This window comes from Colobus angolensis, unplaced genomic scaffold (assembly GCF_000951035.1).
Source record: "Colobus angolensis palliatus isolate OR3802 unplaced genomic scaffold, Cang.pa_1.0 Scaffold184, whole genome shotgun sequence".
In the NCBI taxonomy this organism is placed as follows: Eukaryota; Metazoa; Chordata; class Mammalia; order Primates; family Cercopithecidae; genus Colobus; species Colobus angolensis.
Genome location: NW_012114977.1, coordinates 454,229 through 474,955, shown reverse-complemented (window position 1 = coordinate 474,955; position 20,727 = coordinate 454,229). Strand labels below are relative to the sequence as shown.

Here is a 20,727-nt window from a genome sequence, read left to right as displayed (position 1 = left end):
AAAGAGACGGATCCTTACAATAGTTTAACAATATAAACCACATGGAACATTTCAAGAACGAGTTAAACAATGATCTGTGTTTCAAAGCTAGCTCTACCTGGCATAGTATCTCACATCTGTAATCCTAGCACTTTGGGAGGTTGACGCAGGAGGATCACTTGAGGCCAGGAGTTCGAGGCTGAAGTGAGCTGTGATCGCACTACTGCACTCCAGCCAGGGTGTCAGAGCAAGACCCTGTCTCTAAAAATCATCATCATCATCTTTCTCATTAGAACACACGTGCCAGCCATCCCCTTCTCTGGCTACATTTTACAGTCAGTCAGTGCTGGATGCAACCAGCAAGCTCATAACCACACTGCTGTATCATTCTGCTTTTATTGAAAGGCAATGTAAAAGAGTGTTGACCTACAGAGTTAGGCCAGAGGTCCTAGCCAATTTCTATCCTCCCAGAAAAATGATCTCCAGGGGCTCAGAGCCACCTCAGTCCCTGTCCAGAGGCCATTGCCCTGACTGGGAGTGGACCAAGGTGGGTGGGGGGGGGTGCAGCAGGGCATAAGATTCCTGATGGGACAAATACGTGTCCCAGGGCTAAACAGAACTGGCTGGAATGTTTTTCTTACCTCCCATTTCTACTTCATTATGAAAATGGTGGACTGGGCAGCAATTAATGGGTCAATCCTGTGTGTCAGGTGATGTAATTACATAAACGACTGTATTAGCTTTCTGGTGCTATAGTAACAAATCAGCATGAACTAAGCAGCTTAAAACAACAGAAATGTATTCTCCGGGTTCTGGAGTCTGGAATTCCGAAGTCAGGGCCATGCTGCCTTCTAAGGCTTGGTGGGAACCTGTCCCATGCCGCTCTCCTGGCTTCTGTTGGGGGCCAGCGATCTTGGTGTCCCTTCCCTTCTGGCTGCATCGCTCCAACTTGCCTCTTGTCCCCTGGTCATCTTCCCACTGCATTTGTCTCTATTATCAAACCTCTCTCTTCTCCTGAGGATGTAAGTCATTGGATTTAGGGTCTACCCTAATCCAGTGTGACCTCATCTTAACTTGACTATATCTGCAAAGACCCTATTTCCAAACCAGGTCACATTCACGGGGAAAGGGGATTAAGACTTCACTATTTTGGGGGCACACAATTCAACCACAAGTAGCATCCAAACAAACAGCCTGCTTATTCTGTTCTGGTCTATGCACTACTGATAAGCATCTGCACATGTATTTTTTTTTATTTAATTCTTTCGGTGCACTCTAGAGCCAGGGGAGGCCAGGCAAAGCCCTGGCCCCCTTCTCCAGAACAAGAAAACAAACTCAGTGACGTGTGCTCACTTTCCTGCAGGTCCATCTGTATTTTTATGCATGTTAAGCCACTCATCCTATGTTTTAAAACTTCTCATTCCATTTACATTCATGACTTCTGTTCTTCTATGTCTCTCATATCCTGGTTCCAACATGTACAGTAAGTGAGGTGTGTTTTAAGCATCATCTCAGCCAGGAAAGGTTTTTTTTTCGTTTTTTTTGTTTGCCAGCATTCCAAAGCCAGCGTGAAACTTGTTATCAGCAGGCCTCTGAAACCTCCTGAGATGATACAGAGGGAGTACAGGGGTCATATGATACTTCACAAAGATCCTGGTTTTCAAGTACACCTTTATTTCTAGAAGGTTTCCATTTCTTCATTTGTTTTATGTACATCATTAAGGTCATACCCTTCATGACAGATGCTTGCTGAAATTGAGACTCTTCTCCCTTTACTTTTGGAGTGAATATGAGCAGAGGTCATTTTCTCTTGACATTGAATTCCAGTATTTGTGCAGAAGAGAGGTGTGAATGAGGATTCCATGGACGCTTTCAGTTGATCAGTATTGGCTCTGCTGCAGGGTGCTTTTGGCTTCACACATAAATGCTGCAGTGGCGTTTGTCCAGGGGGAAGCCCAGTTGAAGGCTGTAGGATGACCCTGATGGAGGCTGTCACTCAAACAGCTCCAGGTAGTCAGGCAGCTGGTCCTGCTGACCACAGGGATAGAGGAGGAGCTCCTTTCCCAGGGAAGTGATGGGTTCCTCCTGTCAATGAGAAGGCACAGGGTCAAACAGTGTGAGTAGCAACCACATGCTGTTCCTACTTCCTCAGAGGACATCACTAGCTGCCTACCCAGGATTTACACGAAGCTTTCGTGGTTTATGATCATCTTAAGAGATATTTTTCTTATCCACATGTGGCCAGGTACTTTGTTTCCCTCCAGGGATTGAATTCTAACTTAAGACTGTTCTCATAGGTCAGGGGTCCCCAACCTCAGGGCCATGGACCAGTACCAGTCTGTGGCCTGTTAGGAACTGGGCTGTATAGCAGGAGGTGAGCAGTGGAATGAAGCTTCATCTGTATTTACATCTGCTCCCTGTCGTTCACATTACCGCCTGAGCTCTGCCTCCTGTCAGATCAGTGGCAGCATTAGATTCTCATCGGACACAAATCTTATTGTGAACTGTGCATGCGAGGGATCTAGGTTGTGTGCTCCTTATGAAAATCTAATGCCTGATGATCTGTCACTGTCTCCCATCACCTCCAGATGGGATCGTCTAGTTGCAGGAAGACAAGTTCGGGGCTCCCACTGATTCTACCTTTTGTTGAACTGTATTATTATTTCATTATATATAACAATGTAATAATAGAAATAAAATGCACAATAAATGTAATGTGCTTACATCATCCTGAAACCATCCCCCAACCCCTAGTCCATGGAGAAATTGTCATCCAGGAAGGTTGAAGACTGCTGTCATATGTGATCCATGTGGATACAGCTTTTATTTTTTTTTTTCTTTAGCATTTCCAGTATTCTCTGCCCCAGTGGGGTTCCCTGAGTATTTAAGGAAGAACTAGGTTCTAAGATAAATGAAATGCAGTTAACAATCCTGATTATCAGGAACAATTACCAAAGACAACCCTCCCCGCCCCAAGCCCTTGTCTCAGTCCTTTTCCTTGTAATTGTCATTCATTGTTAGAGCTGCTATAGGACAATAACTCAGAAGGCAAATTGTTTATATATTGCTTCACCTTGTGATATTCCACCAAATCCGCCAGGGTGGCATGCTGCAGCTGGTCCACGCCCAGGAAGCTGTAGGAGTCTGCAGAGGCATCGATGAGGAAATGTTTACAGCTGTCCTCTGACAGATGGGACAGGGCATAGCCTTTGATCCTTTCACTGACTCGGATGAGAAAACTGCCGGGCACGCCTGTGCTCAGAAGAAGTTCATTTGCTTTCTTGAGTGTGAGAATTCCTGTGGCAAAGCAAAAAAAAAAAAGGCAGGTATTTCAGCCAAATCATTTCCCAAACTCTCCTCTGTTAAATCCAGTTGCATGGATAGAGAGGCAGTGACACTTAGACACAATAAGAGCAATTTTAAGTCTGTTTCGGGCTTCTTAAGAACACGGAATATTCTTCTGGTATTTGCTAATTAGACATGAATAGGTTACAGAGGCCAACTGTATAAAAACCATGTATAGAGGTATACGTGAGAGCTTAAATGTCAACCTTAAGAGGAACATATTTCCACTTTATACACCCATTTCACACAGGTGTTAGTTTATGAGGGTCTAGCTGGATGTACTGACGATCATCCTGGGAATGTTTGATCTGGGAGGGGATTTTAAGATACTCTCCCTAGGCCACCTCAGTTTACCAACAAGGACTCAATGGCCTGGGGCATGATTTGACTTGGTCTAGGACAGTGGTTCTCAACCAGGACAGTGTCTGAGAGACACCTTTGGTTGTCATGGATGGAGGATGCCACTAGCATCTAGTGGGTAGAGGCTAGGGATGTTGCTAAACAGCCTATGAGACAAAGAATTATCCAGCCCCAAATAGCAGTAGTGCTGAAGTTGAGAGTTCCTGGTGTGGGAGGCGCAGCAATTTAGTGACAGAGCCAAGTCAGACTCAGTTCTGTAAAGTACCTTCGACTGTAGCTACTGCTAAATGACACTACACTGGCATTTAAAGGAATAAAACTATATTTGTGTCTTCATATACATATATGAAGTTATATATAGACATCATGAATTCACACTCTTACTCTAGACCAGCCTTTTCCCCAGTTAGTCCAAACTCATGAGGTGTGACTCATGTTCCAAATTTTTTATTCCCATCATAATTCGTCGATGAATAGATAATGCTGTGAAGCTCATAGAAAGTGCAGAAACGCATCTTGGAAAGATGGGGAAGTTAATGAATTATTCAGTGAGCTGTGATCTGGGAGGGAGGAACAGCGTTCTACGCGTGCCCTTTTTCATTTCAGCAGACGAAACTCTTGCCTTGTTGGCTCCCTGTTGATACTCAGTACCTTATTATTAGGAAAACAAAACAGTAACAGAACCACCTTAGGAAAAGGCAATGGGCTCCCAGAGCCCTTTTGTCTTGTTAGTACAGTTAATTGGGAAGTGAACTCTCTCCAGAGTAAAATAAAACCATTTCTGTTCTCTCTTCTATAAACAGACCTTGAATGACAGGAGGATTTTAAAAATTGTCTGTTTTCTCCTAGCCAAGATCATCCAAGCAGCCCTTCTCCTGCCTCCTCTTCTCCTGTTTCCTATTTGGGAGGACACAGACCCCAGGTGTCCCACTGCAGAGTCCCCGTGTATGAAGGTCAACCCAGTGTGAGCTCCAGGTAAGAGCTGGGAGTGGATGAAAAGGCCAGTCTCCCCGACTTGCAGATAGTCAGTGTCCTTGAAACAGACCAGGGCCTTGCTCCTAGGGGCTTTGGCTCTATTATACTCATTCCCAGCAGATGACTGATGCACATGCCTTGTACCCATCATGTCCAGTGGCTTTTTCACCCCTTCCCCGCTGAGACAGACCCACTGGACACTGCAGGCACCACGGACACTGAGGGAGCCTCTTGGTTCAGATGCTCCACTATCTACATGAGGTACTCAAATCATGGCTATATAAGTTCACAGCTGCTGCTTCTGTGTGTCTATTTCCCCTTCCTAAGCATACCTGGTCCCACTGAGAAATCACACATGACAATCATCCATTGAAACAAGGCACCAGGTACCAGCCCATGTGGGGAGTACACATGGCAAATCTCTGAAGACACTGTATGAGACTGTCTCCGAAACCCAGGGATGCTTTTCAATGACCCTGAAAAGTCCCCTTCAGAAACAAGGAGCCACGATTGGAGGAGAAGCAGCATTCTGGAAAAAGATTGGTCCCTCCTCCTAGACTGATGGCTCACTATGAAATTCCAGGTTGTTTCAACAGATGGGGCAGATGTTATAATTGATGACATCTGGAAATTATTCAGATGAATCTGAATTCCTAAAATCTATTCTGGAAAATTATCACCAAACCTGGGCTAACTAAGGTCAAATGCCTTTTAAGATGAGGTTGTAGTTACTGTAACTGAAACTTTCCAAAAGCCTGTAAGCCTTACGCACAGATCTTGGTGCCATCTAATCTCCTGGGATACCAGGACCCAATCAAACGTATTGGTGGCAAAGCACAGGTCATAGCAGAGATTCCTTGTACACCATGAGATTGGGCAGGTCTCAAAGGGAAGTGCCCTGGAGACTAGGCTTTGAATGATCCAAGAGGTAGTTTGTCTTTGCTTTTTTTTGCTTTGTAAGAGGATTACTATTCGTTAATAGCAAACCGGCTTAGTGCAGCTAAATACACAGGTCAATGTACAATTTGTCATGAATCCATCAGGGGCAGCATGTGCATTTGGGGTGTCCTGGCTGTGATTCCTGGCAAGCAGTTAGGTTTATCTGCTGGGATAGGGAATTCTTGAGCACAAAACCAAAATCCTAGGTTAGACACTGATCACCGAGGACTCAATATTTTCTTTTTTTTAAACAATCACTCAAGCTGCAGTGCAGTGGTGCGATCTTGGCTTAGTGCAATCTCTGACTCCTGGGTTCAAGCGATTCTCATGCCTTAGCCTCCTGCGTAGGTGGGGTTATAGGAGCCCACTACCATGCCCAGCTAATTTTTTGTGTTTTTAGTAGAGACAGGGTTTCACCATGTTGGCCAGGCTGGTCTCAAACTCCTGGCCTCAAGTGATCTGCCCACCTCGGCCTCCCAAAGTGCTGGGATGACAGGTGTGAGCCACCGCACCCGGCCTCAGTCAACCTTCTCATGGTACTTATCCCCCGAGCTGCCCTTTGCACAACTCTAAGAATTCTGAAGCAGGGGTCTTCCCCCCAGCCCTAAAGGCCATGACATTGGTGCTGCTTCCCTCTGACCTGAACTCTCTCCACACAGCTTAAAAGAACCAAACCTGAGGTCCTAGGAAGATTTTTGTGCTAGTGAAAAGAGGTAAATAATGGTTTTTTTAAGACAGGGTCTTACCCCGTTGCCCAAGCTGGAGTGCAGTGGCGCGATCATGGCTCACTGCAGCCTTGACCTCCTGGGTAGCTGGGACTGCAGGCACGTGCCGCCATGCCTGGCAAATTTTTGTAGAGATGGAGTTTCGCCATGTTGCCCAGGTTGGAATATTTTAGTCCATAAGTTTAGTGAACCAGATTTTCACCCAGGCAACAGTCTGTTGATTTTACAGTTGAATCCAGGCCGGGACTGGCAGACCTCTGGCAGCCCAGAAGAAAGCAGATGTCACTGCGTGAGGTCTGATGGGCAGCGTCTGGCCCTCAAGAGCCTGGGGCAGAGCAGGAACTGAAACTCCTGAGAGCCTACACAACGGCACCAGCACAGGGGTTCGTCATAGCTGGCGAAGGTCCCACTCCGCTCTCTGTGTGATAATGCAAATATTGCCACATGTGCTACTGAGCGCTGAAATAGGGCTTATTTCTGATTCATTTTGATGTCAAAAGCCACCTGTGTTTAGGGGCTACCCTAACTGGATAGTATAGCTCTAAACCTCTCTAGAATGAAAATTTTGCCCAGGAAAGGCCCCAGGGAACTACTTTTTACATAGGAGAGGCTAAACAGACCCAAGAACCTGAAAGTAACTCAAACTCCAGTAGGCTCCAGTTGGAAATCCAAGTGCTAATGACTGCCCCACAAGGCGGTTCAGTGGTATCTTTCTCCACAGCTTCCTCCTGGAAAACTCCTACTCACTCGGCAAGATTCAACTCAAGAGCGTGACGCGTGCTGATCCTAGCCTGGGCAGTCAGACTCAGTTTCTCCTGCTGCGCACCTGCTGCCACCTCCATCTGAGCACTCAAGTGGTCAATGCAGGGCCTCACCTGTACTGACCTCCATCTGTGTACTCAGCTAGTTTTCGCTTCTATCCAAGAATTCAGAGAACTTTCTGCCGTGACTGTCCTGCCCTCCCCGACTTCCTTGTGACCTCCTCGAGGCCAACTACTCCATCTTATTTATTTTTACACACTCAGCACCTGCCACTTAGAAGATGGCCAGAAAAGGGTTTAATGAATGCTTGTGTCTTATAATCAAGTCAGAAACTTCCTTCTCTGGGACACTTCGGTGCAGCCACTTCCTCTAGTCTAAGCTAAGAATTGTGATTACAGGGACAAGAGGTGCATTTCGTCTTTCTCTGAAGTGCCACCAGGTCTAAATATTATTTGGGTACATTTGTACAACGTCCTGTGTCTGGAAAATGTGTTTAAAAATCAAATGAAAGCCAAATAAAGTTTGTATTACTTCCTTTTATCCTCACAGCAACCCTACATAGACATACTGTTATTATCCTCAAATAATGGATGAGAAAACTTGCATACCCTGCTTAAGGTCATTCAGGTAGGTCAGGAGAAGCACTGGGATTAGACCCAGGCTGGCTGACCTTAGGGCCCACGCTGTCACCCATTCTGTCAGACAGAACACCTGCCTTGCACTGGCGTACCACACTGTTCAGTGTGCTTCCACTGCATTTTAGAGTTAGTTGTTTTCTCTAAAAAGCAGAGCTGATGTTATCATCTCTATTTTATAGATAAGGAAATTAATGCAGAAAAGGCAAGTAACCCAAGCTTGCAGGATTAGCAAATGACACTTCCAGGCTTTTTGTCTCCTATTCTGGGGTTTTGCTTTTTAACCCACCAGGCTCATGGAATTTTCGTGGAATGAACTGAAAATAAAATGGGTCTTTATTTCACAAAGGGGTGTTCATTTCTCACCTTGGCAACTTAAAGAAGATGCATTTTTCACTGGTTACATATGTGTAGTATGCCTTGATGTGGGGACAATGCATCATTGACTCTTCCAAAATCTAAGCTTCGCATTCATGCTGCTGAGGACTGAGAAGCTCCTTAATAAGGATCAGAACTATTAGCATTATTCATCCTCACTTCATTATCTTAAATGGCTAACACTTATTAACTAGAGCTTATTATGTGCCACACAGTTCTTCGTGCTTTACAAATATTAACAACAAATGACACGCACATACTGAGGCAGGAACAACCCCTAATGATCTGCATTATACATATCAGGGACAGAAGGAAAGAGTCATGTGACTGCCTAAAGCCACACACTTAATTAATGGGGGAACCCAGATTTGAAGCCAGGCACTGTGGCCCCAGGGACATGCTCTTAACCACTACTTACTTACTTTCCCTTGGCATAAAGAAGTAAGGTGGCATCACCTGGCTGTGTCAGAAGAAACTGTCAAGAAAGCATGTGATAATACAGAAATAAAAATTAAGGCATGTGATGGCCATGGTCAGGTGCCCTGTCTCACACCTGTAATCCCAGCTCTTTGGGAGGCTGAGGTGGGAGGATCACTTGAGACCAGGAGTTTGAGACTAGCCTGGGCAACATGGCAAGACCCCATCTCTACAAAGAAAACAACAAAAAATATTAGCTGGGTGTGGTGGCACACACCCGCATTCCCAGCTGCTTAGCAGCCTGAGGTGGGAGAATCACCTGAGCCCAGATAGTCAAGGCTGCAGTGAATTGTGATCACACCACAGCACTCCAACCTGAGTGACAGAGCAAGACCCTTTTTTTTTTCTTTTTAAAGAAAGCATGTGGTGACAAAAGTTTGAAGACAAACACATGGCTTTTAAAATACTAAATTAAACAGTAGAATCCCTTTTCTATTCAAAATTCCAGGTGAAACCTCCAAAACAGAATCTCTCTTCTTAGGTTCTCACACACCCACTGTACCTGTCCCTTGCCACTGAGGCCCCTTTAGGCAACCTCAGGACTCCAAAAGCACGACAGGGAACTACAAGGGTCCAGTCCTGGGCATGTGCAGTGGGAAGCTTGGGGCTCCCAGGCACAGGCACAGCCACAGCCACTGCCATCATGTGATAGTGTCAGGATGAGGACTCCAGTGCATCATTGGCAAAAACCCAAGTAAGAGCTTGGGGCCAATGGGCTATTCTCCACATTACTGGCAAACATAGTGACATTTTTGCAGGAAGCCTGCTGCACTGAGTAATTGATGAGAAAAGTCAGGTTCTTCCAGGAAAAAGCCAGCCTTGCATAGAATGTTCTGCAGAAAAGCTAACTCTTCCGAAATCCAAATTAATGTGTGTAGTTTTAGCCTCTTTGTTTCATCTTCTCCAGTTGCTTTACAATCTGAACAAATACTAAGCAATTTTATAGGGGGACCATGGAGAATAATTTGGACAATATGTGCTTTGCTTTAATAACATTAATGTAGGTGAAGACTTCATGCCAAAAGGAGCCCTGCCCGGGAATGGACTTCCAGCTGTCCTCCGCCACACGCAAGCAGTGATATACTGTTGCTGGCCACGGCCTATCCACTCCATAAAATGTGTGAATCATCCATGTAAATGAGGCAGGATATATATGTCATCTGAGGTTTAAGAACAAAGAGGCTTTGAGAAATCACATAAATAACTCCTTTGTGCTCGGTGAAGACAGAAGCTTGAAAATCCCTTTGTGACAGGTGGGCAGAATATTGATGGCCCCACAATTAAGAAATCTCCATTCTTCAGCAAAATAATCATAGGACAGATGATCACTGAGAAGCTCCTTAATAAGTCAAGGATCAAAACTACTGACTCATAGGTCTGCTAAGATGTTAGACTGAAAGAAATTTTGGGAAGCCTCCATGAGCCCTTGTTAATGCAACCTATTGAGTGACATACGCTCCATCTGGGGTGGTATCTGGTCCCCGTTTTGAAGGAGCTGTGCGTGACAAACTGTCAGGAGTAGAAGGCAAGTGGGGAGGAGTGGGACACAGGATTCTACCTTAACAACCATCTCTAGGGAACAACAATTCCAGAGAATACCTCCAGGAGGTTCAGACTGACCCTCTAAAGAGTCAGTGGAATGTATCAAAAAATGGAAGAAATCAAAATAGCTGAAGTGTGGCCAGGCATGGGGGCTCAGGCCTGTAATCCCAGCACTTTGGGAGGCCGAGGCGGGTGGATCACTTGAAGTCAGAAGTTCGAGACCAGCCTGACCAACATGGTCTCTACTAAAAATACAAAACTTAGCCAGGCATGGTGGCACATGCCTTGTAATTCCAACTACTCCTGAGGCAGAGGCAGGAGAATCATCTGAACCTGGGAGGTGGAGGCTACAGTGAGCTGACATCATGTCACTGCACTCCAGCCTGGGTAGCAGAGAAAGAGTCTGTCTCAAAAAAAAACAAACAAACAAACAAAAAAAACCGCTGACGTGTGAACTATATTGCTATCCCACCAAAGTAAAGAGGATGTGCTTGCTAAGTAGCTTAAAATATATATAAAGTACTGGTGGGACCAAATCACCGGGAGGGCAGGTTCAGTTGTATGCCATGACAGCAAAAGACAGCTAAAAGAAACAAATCAGGATGGAGAGATTTCATCAAAAATCTAATTACATCTACATTTGAATAAGACTGTTCATTAAATTTCAGAGGATTAATGATCAACTATTGATACATAAAGCAAATGTGTGCAATTTTGTTTAAAAATTGTTTATAATTGGAAAGTTTCTAAATCGTGAACTTGTCTATACCCAGATTTCTATCTTTTTACCCATCTTCTCACTCCCAGTCCCTGCCAGTTTCTACGCTCCAATATATTGCTTTATTTTTAGCAGAAGTAGGAAAATGTTGATAGAATGAAGAAATGAACCCGTGGTGTTCCGGACACAACTTCAGATCTCAATTCTATTTTTTCTTTGGCCCTGTCTTAGGGAATTTTAAAAGCATGTTAATGGGAAAAATGAATTATGTATCTACATACTTTGGAGACTCATAATCTGAAGCCAGAATAACTGGGATGACTCTTCAGTCAGCAGGATGTTAAGTTTGGCCAGAAGGACTTTCCAACATTATTTACTTAGTTGACAGATATTACAGACTATAAGGTCTTTCTTAAAGAATGTTGGAATCTGGCTATCAGATGCAAGAACCAAATGAATACAACAAGCATTGCATTTGAAGGTCAAGACAGTCCCGACCTGAAAAAATGGTCGTTCAAGGACAATGGGATAAGAAGACATAAAGGATGACAAAATCAGGCAGACTTCAGCAATAACAATATTTAGAAGATCATAAATCCAGAAAATGGGAGCTATTACTTTAGAAATGCTAAAACTCACCCCCGTCTCTTTGCGCCATCCCTCCCAAACCCAAGCTCAACCTTCACCTGCAATGTCCTGCCAAACTTGCCCAAAAACCTTCCTTCTCTGTTGGTGAGGGTGTTGACCCTCTGTGCTTCCAAATTACTGTTTGCTTCTGAGGTGGCCTCCTAGCTTTTAAAGACAGGCCCCAAATAAACACTTGTAGAAATAACATAGCGCAGTTTTTGCAGTAATCACAATCTATTCTATTGAAGTGCTGCTTACTTACATTGTTACTCAAAACGATAGGAAAAGAAAGGTAGGGGAACAGGAAAGATGAACTTAAACTGCACAATTCTGATAAATCAAAATAACAAACACCATGTATTAGGTACTACTCCAAGCACTTTACATAATATTAGCTGATTTACTTTATAAGAACAACCCTATGACATGGATAGATTAGTATTATCCTCATTTTACCGAGAAGAAAACCCAACTCAAACCTAGGTAATCTAGTCATTACATTTTGAAATCCCTCTCCCTTAATTTTTTCCCCCTTTTGGGAGCCAGACACTAAAGACTAGGACGTTCAAAAATAATTGCATATATGGAGAAAATCATAACACGACTATTCATGGCCATGGAAAGGTACAGGCTCAAAAAGGAGCTGTGAAGACCTTAAGTTTGTACCTCAGGCTGATCCTTGACATAGAGAAAGCCTGTAACAATAGAAACAAAAAAAATAGTAAGCCTTGGGGAAGAGGAAGAATCAGATTCCCAGAGTTACCACATTATTACATTCAAATACCCAGTTTTCAGCAATAAATCACAATGCATGAAAATCCAAAGAAAAATATGGCCCATTCAAAGGAAAACAAATCAGAAACTGTCCCGGAATGAAAAAGACCCAATGACAGATCTACTCAAAGACTATGTATGCACAAAATGTAAATATAAAGAGAAAACCTAAAAAAAAAAAAAAAAAGGAAGAAATCCTAGAGCTGAAAGTATAACTAAAATGAAAAATTCACTAGAGGAATTCACAGGCAGATTTAAGTGGGCAGATGAAAGAATCACTGAACTTGAAGACAGGACAAAGGACATTATCAAGTTTGAGGAACAGAAAGAATAAAATGAAGAAAAGTGAACATAGCCTAAGGCACCTATGGAATGGCATCAAATGACCCAATATATGTTTCGTGGAACTATCAAAAGGAGAAGGGGGCAGAGAGAATATTTGAAGAAATGATGAAAACTTCCCAAATTTGATGAAAGACATTAATATAAACATCCAAGAAATTCAACGAAATCCAAGTGAGACGAACTTAAAAGAGACCCACACTGACATACGGTACAATCAAACTGTCAAAAGACAAAGATTGGCCAGGTATGGTGGCATGTGCCTGCAGTCCCAGCTACTTGACAGGACTGAGGCAGGAGGACTGCTTGAACCTGGAAGGTCGAGGCTATAGTGAGCCAAGATCACAGCACTGTACTATAGCCAGGGTTACAGAGTGAGACTCTGTCTCAAAAAGAAGAATCTTCAAAGCAGCAAGAGAGAAGCAACTCATCACATACAAGGGACAGTCAATAAGATTATCCTCAGATTTCTCATCACTAATTCTGCAGAACAGAAAGCAGTGAGCCAATAAAGACGCTCCTCAACTTACCTTATGATGGGGGGGTTACATCCTTATAAACCCAGCATAAGTTGAGAATATTGTCAGTCAAAAATTCACTTAATACATCTAACTTACTGAACATCATAACTTAGCCTAGCCTACCTTAAACATGGTCAGAATATTTACATTACCCTACAGTTTGGCAAAATCATCTAACACAAAAACCATTTTTAAAGTGAATATCCCATGTAATTTATTGAATATTGTACTGAAAGGGAAAACCAGAATGGTTGAACAGGTACTCGAAGTATGGTGTTTACTGAATGTGTATCATGTTCACACCATCATAAGGTAAAAAAATCGTAAGTCAAACCATTGTAAGTTTAGGACTATCTGCATATTCAAAATACTAAAAGAAAAAACAACTGTCAATCAAGAATCCTACTGATTCTTGATTCTTTTGGCCAATCCTGGAAAAATTGTCCTTTAAAAGTGGGAGACAAATTAAGACATTGCTGGGTAAACAAAAGCTAAGGAAGTTTGTTACCAGTAAACCTGCCATGCAAGAAATGTCCAAGGATGCTACATGGTGAAATGAAAGGATGCAGATGGGTAACTCAAAGCCAAATGAAGAAACAAGTAACTCAATAAAGGTAAACACATAGGCAATTAAAAAAGATAGTATGACAGTAACATGGTTATTATCAAAATTAATGCAGCAGCATATCAACAGGATCATATACCATACCAAGTAGGATTTATTCCTGGAATGCAAGATGGTACAATATATGAAAATTGATCAGTGTAATACACCGTATTAACAGAATAAACGAAAAAAATACATGCTCATCTCAGTGCAGAAAAAGCATCTGACAACATGCAATACCCTATCATGATAAAAACTCAACAACCTAGGAAGAGAAGGAAACTACCTCAACATAGTAAAGGCCACGTAGGAAAACCCACAGCAAACATCATAGTTAGTATTGAATGACATTTCTTCTAAGATCAGGAATAAGGCAGGGATGCCCACTTTCGCCATTTCTATTTAACTATTCCTGGAAGTTCTAGCTACAGCAGTTAGATAAAATAAATAAAAAGTAATCAAATTAGAAAAGAAGAAGTAAAATTATCTCTGTTGTCAGATCATACACTCGTCTATGTAGAAAACCAGAAAGATTCCACAAAAAACTGTTAAAACTAATAAATGAATTTAGTGGCAGGATACACAGTCAATACACAAAAAATCAGTTGCATTTCTATACACTGACAATGAACACCCTGAGAAGGAAATTACAAATCAAATTCCATTTACACTATCATCAAAAAGAATACTTAGGGTCGGGTGTGGTGGCTCACGCCTGTAATCCCAGCACTTCGGGAGGCCAAGACGGGCGGATCACGAGGTCAGGAGATCGAGACCATCCTGGCTAACACGGTGAAACCCCATCTCTACTAAAAATACAAAAAATTAGCCGGGCGTGGTGGCAGGCGCCTGTAGTCCCAGCTACTCGGGAGGCTGAGGCAGGAGAATGGCGTGAAACCAGGAGGCGGAGCTTGTAGTGAGTGGAGATCGTGCCACCACACTCTAGCCTGGGTGACAGAGGGAGACTCCATCTCAAAAAAAAAAAAAAAAGAAGAAAAGAATACTTAGAATTAACCAAGGAAGTGAAAGGCTTAAACAATGAAAGCTACAAAACACTGATGACTGGGCACAGTGGCTCATGCTTGTAATCCCAGAAGTTTGGGAGGCTGAAGCAGGTGGATCACTTGAGGTCAGGAGTTTGATAACAGCCTGGCCAACATAGTGAAACCCTGTCTCTACTAAACATACAAAAATTAGCCAGACATGGTGGGGTGCCTGTAATCCCAGCTACTTGGGAGGCTGAGATGGGAGAATCACTTGAATCTGAACAGCAGAGGTTGCAGTGAGCAGAGATCACACCAGTGCACTTCAGCATTCCAGCCCAGGCACCAGAGCAAGACTCTGTCTAAAAACAACAACAATAACAACAACAACAACAACAAAAACCAACTACAAAACATTGCTGAGATAAAGAAGACATAAGTAAATAAAAACACATCCCATGTTCATGGATCAGAAGACTTAATATTAAGATAACAATACTATCCAAAATGATATAGAGATTCAGTGTAATCCCTACCAAAATCTCAAGGACATTTTTTGTAGAAGTAGAAAAACCCATCTAAAAATTCATGTGGAATCTTGAGACCCCAAATAATCAAAACAATCTTGAAAACAGAAGAAAAAACTAGAAGACTCACACACAGTCATTTCAAAACTTAACGCAATGCTATAGTAATCAAAACAACGTGGTACCAGCATATACACAGACTTATAGACCAAGAGATTATAATAAAAAACCCAGAAGTAAAAATGCTTAGATGTGGTCAAAAGAATTTTGACAAAGGGGCCAACACCATTCAATAGGGAAGGGGCAGTCATTTCAACAAATGGTGCTGGTAAAATTGGATAACCATGTGTGAAAGAATGAAGTTGGACCCTTATCTAACACCATATATAAAAATTAACTCAAAAGGGATCAAAGACGTAAATGTAAGACCTAAAGCTGGAACACTTTCAGAAGAAGACAGAGGGTCAAATCTTCGCAACATTGGATTTGGCAGTGATTTCTTACATACGACACCAAAGGCACCAGCAACACAAGAAAAAAAGAGGCACATTGAACTTCATAAAAATTCAAGCATTTTATACATCAAAAGACACTCTCAACAGATTAAAAAGGCAACCCATAAAACAGGCAAAAATATTTTTAAATTCGGTATCTAATAAAGGATTGATACCCAGAATATACTGTATAGAGAACTCTTACAATTCAACAGGAACCCAATCCAAAACTGGGCAAAGAGTTCAAGTAAACATTTTTCAAAGAAGATATACAAATGGCCAATAAGCAAATGAAAAGGTGCTTAACATTACTAGTCATTAGGGAAATGTAAATCAAAACCATGAGGACATAGGACCTCCCATCCTCTAGGATAGTTGCTATGAAATAGAGAAAAAAGAAAGAAAACAGTCATAGTGACTCATGCCTGTAATCTCAGTTCTTTGGAAGGCTGAGGAGGGAGGACTGCTTGAGGCCAGGCATTTCAGACCAGCCTGAGCAACAGTGAGGTCCTGTCTCTACAAAAAATTAAAAAATTAGCCAGACATGGTATTGCAGGCTTATAGTTCCAGCTGCTCAGGAGATTGAGATGGGAAGATCACTTGAGCCTAGGAGTTCGAGACTGCAGTGAGTTATAATTGTGCCACTGTGCTCCAGCCTAGGCAACAAAGACCTTGTCTCTTAAAAGGCTCACGCCTATAATCACAGCACTTTGAGAGACCGAGGTGGGTGGCTCACTTGAGGTCAGGAGTTTGAGACCAGCCTGACCAACAGGGCAAAACCCCTTATCTACTAAAAATACAAAAATTAGCTGGACGTGGTGGTGCACACTTGTAATTACAGCTACTCGGGAGGCTGAGGCAGGAGAATTGCTTGAACCCAGGAGGCAGAGGTTACAGTGAGCTGAGATCATGCCATTGCACTCCAGCCTGGGCAACAGAGTGATACTCTGTCTCAATAATAATAATAATAACAAAAACTAATCTCATCCAAAAAATTCTTCCCAGAAACATCCAGAATAATTTTTGGCCAAGTATCTGGGACCATGGCCCAGTCAAGTTGACCCATAAAATTAACCATGGAGGCAGCTTTCTTGGTGAGACTGTGCTGGTCTGCTTGCAATAGACAACACTGAATTGAGCAGTTAGTTGTCTCCTTAATGAAGCTAGATTTAGGTTCTCAGTGTAATTAGGCAAAATAATCTCAGAAATCCTCAAAACCACAGGCATGAAAGAGATCATACGAATTTTAATTTTTTCCCTTTTCTTCATTAAAAAATGATTTTTCTTATGAAATATTTTAAACACAAAGAAAGTACCAAGAAAAATACAACACCAGTGATATAACAAATGTTATATCTATTCTCCAGGTACAATGAATATTAACAGCCATATTTACTTCTTATCTGTTTTTCTTAAGAAATAAAACTTGCCAGGGCAGGTGTGGTGGCTCATACCTATAATCCCGGTGCTTTTGAGAGGCTCAGGCAGGCAGATCACTTGAGGTCAGGAGTTTGAGACCAGCCTGGCTAACAAGGCAAAACCCCGTCTCTATTAAAAATACAAAAATTATCTGGATGTGCTGGCAGGCACCTGTAGTTCTAGCTACTTGGGAGACTGAGGCAGGAGAATCGCTTGAACCCAGGAGACAGAGCTGGCAATGAGCCTAGATGGCGCTACTGTACTCCAGCCTGGGCTGGGCAGCAGAGTAAGACTCCATCTCCAAAAAAAAAGAAAAGAAAATCCTGCCATATAGAATTAAGGCCCCCTTTGTTACTTTTTGATCCCATTTCCTCTCCTTGTCTCCTTCTCCAAAGGTGAACCTCTCTTCTGAAGCTGTGATTTCCATCTATATTTTATGCTGTAAACATTTTTATTGTAATGAAAATATACAGTATTGTGCTTAACATTTAAATGGGATCACGTTACATGTTATGTTTTCTTCCAACGTTGTTATTGGGATTTGTCCTTGCTTATACATATAGACAGGCTCATTCATTTTACCTATCATGAGGTGTTTTATTATATATATATGTATACACACATATGATGCACATGTATCATTATTCATCTCTTCCACATTTGCTGTAACTTTTTTGCTATTACAGAAAATGATGTGGTGTACACCCTTGAACATGTCTCGCTGTAAACATGATCATTTCTTCAGAGTATATATCTAGAGGCAGAATTACTAGGAGGCAGGATATGTGCATCTTTAATTATACTGCATATTGCTAAATGCCCATGAAACTGATTATACCAGTATATATTCCTACCAGCTGCACTTGAGAATTTGTTTCCCTGTGTACTTGCCAGTTCTTGATACTGCCAGATTTTGATTTTCCATTCCTCTTATGGGTGCACAGTGGAATCTTATTTTAATTTGTACTAATTTATAGTGAGAGTGAGCTCATATTTTACTGGCTGGATAAGTAGGTCTTCTGTAATTACTTACACAGGTCTTTTGACCATTTTTCTAGTGAATTGATTTTTTTATATTGACCTGTAGGATTTTATGTATTGTAGATACTGATCCTTTGTCAATCATATGAGTTACATATATATTCTCCTAGTTTGTGACTTGTCTTTTGACACATTTTAAGGGAGAGGAGTTTTTCATTTCAATGAGGTTAAATTTAGCTATTTTTCCTTTATGGTTTTTGCTTGTTGTGTCATAAACAATCCACCCATAATTTATTTTTGCATATAATATGAGACATGGCGACTTTATTATGTAAAAGTATGTACTATATAAAATTTACCACCTTAACCATTTTGTTGTTATTGTTTTGAGACAGAGTCTCACTCTTGTTGCCCAGGCTGGAGTGCAGTGGCATGATCTTGGGCATACCGTAACCTCTCCCTCCCAGGTTCAAGCAATTCTCCTGCCTCAGCCTCCTGAGTAGCCGGGATTACAGGCACTTGCCACCAAGACTGGCTAATTTTCATATTTTTAGTAGAGATGGAGTTTCATCATGTTGGCCAGGCTGGTCCTGAACTCCTGACCTCAGGTGATCCACCCGCCTTGGCCTCCCAAAGTGCTGGGACAACCATTTTTAAGTGTACTATTCAGTGTTAAATGCATCCATAGTATTGTACAATTGGCCACTTGTGGTGGCTCCCACCTATAATCCCAGCACATTGGGTGGCCAAGGCAGGTGGATCCCTTGAGCCCAGGAGTTTGAGACTAACAACTCAAACCTGGCAAACTCCATCTCTACAAAAAAAAAAAAAAAATACAAAAAAATTTGCCACGCATGGTGGTGCATGCCTATAGTTCCAGCTGCCTGGGAGGCTAATGCAGGAGGATAGCTTGAGTCTAGGAGGCAGAGGTTGTAGTGAGCCAAGATCACACCATACACTCTAGCCTGGAAGACAGTGCCAGACCCTGCTTCAAAAAAAAAAAAAAAAGTTGTGCAGCTATTATCACCATCCATCTGCAGAAGTCTTTTCACCTTGTAAAACTGAAACTACCCATTTAATAATGCTCCATTCACCACCAACCCCCAGCCCCTGGCAACTACCACGTGCTTTCTTTCTCTGTGATTCTGACTATTCTAAATACCTCGTAGAATTGTACAGTATTTGTCTTTTTGTGACTGGTTTATTTCATTTAGTATCATGTCCTCAAGATTTATTCATGTTGTCATGTATGTATTTCCTTCCTTTTTGAAGTAGAATAATATTCCATTCTATGACATTTTGCCTACCCATTATCTGTTGCTTCCATGTTTCAGGTACTGTGAATAGTGCTGCTGAGAACACAGGTGTAGAAATATCTCTTGGAGAGTCTGCTTTCAGTTCTTTTGGATATTCACCCAATGGAATTGGAATTTCAGGATCGTAGGGTAATTCTGTGGTTTTACTTTGTAGAAACTGGCCATACTGTTTTCCACAGTGGCTATGCTATACTATTTTACCTTTCCACCAACAGTGCACAAGAATTTCAATTCCTCCCCATCCTTGCCAGCACTTGTTATTTTTCTTTTTCTTTTCTTTTCTTTTTTTCTTAAAGGTCTTAAAGGTCTTTTCTTTTAAGAGACAAGGTCTTTGTCTGTTGCTTAGGCTGGAGCACAGTGGCACAATTATAGCTCACTGCAGGCTCGAACTCCTAGGCTGAAGTGATCTTCCCACCTCAGCCTCCTGAGCAGCTGGAACTATCAGCCTGCAGTACCATGTCTGGGTAATTTTTTAATTTTAACCTGGCCTTGGATGAGATTTAAATGGGAGGACTTGGAGTACAGCAGATTACCCTCCATAATGTGTGTGGGTTTTGTCCAGTCAGTTGAAGGACTTCCTATGACAAAGGCTGACCTCCTCTGAGCAGGAAGGGACGCTGCCAGCAGGAGGCATTTGGATGGAAAAGGCCACTCCTCCCCACATGTCCAGCCTTCCCTCTTACCCTGTCAGATTTGGGACTTACCAAGCCTCTATAATCACGTGAGTCAATTCCTTAAGAAGTCAGCCAAAGAAAGGCATGCAGGAAGAACAACTGCAAGAACCCTAAGGTAGGGACAAGAGTGGTGTGTCTGAGGGATGGAAGGGAGGCCTGGAGAGGTGACCAAGGCAGGGACAGTGGCTTGAGATGGGTCTGGAGCAACAGACAGGGGCAGATCAAGTAGGCATTGTGGATCACAGGGAGGAGTTTGGAACTTTTTCATTGTAAATCTTCAATTTACAATTGTGTAAGTTTATGGGATACCAGGTGATGTTATGATTTATGAACCCAATGTGGAATAATTAAATCAAACTAATTAACACATCCATCACCTAAAATACTTAGCATTTTTTTTTTCTGGTAAGAACATTCGAAAATTACTCTTTTGGCACTTTTGAAACATACAATACTCTATTAACTACATTTATCACGCTGTGAAATAGAACGCTCTGTTCTCTTCTCTGCTTCCCTAACCCTCCCCACCCCTATGTTCCTTCTGTCCATTGATAGCCCAGCCACCTTCCTCCCAGCCACAAAAGCCAGAAATCCAATAGTCTTCAATCCCTTTGTCCTCTCCTACTC

General features: G+C 42.3%; 1 protein-coding gene across 1 annotated transcript in view; it reads right to left on the bottom strand.

Moving 5' to 3' along the window:
• Positions 1-356: 356 nt before the first annotated feature.
• Positions 357-20,727, bottom strand: part of SH2D4A (SH2 domain containing 4A) — an 83,550-nt gene continuing 63,179 nt past the window's right edge. The window contains exons 9-10 of the mRNA XM_011939785.1: positions 3,053-3,276; positions 357-2,064 (exon numbers count right to left, since the gene is read on the bottom strand). Of these exons, the coding sequence (XP_011795175.1) occupies positions 1,972-2,064; positions 3,053-3,276 (317 nt within the window). The 3' untranslated portion in view covers positions 357-1,971. The remainder of the gene's footprint in view (positions 2,065-3,052; positions 3,277-20,727) is intronic.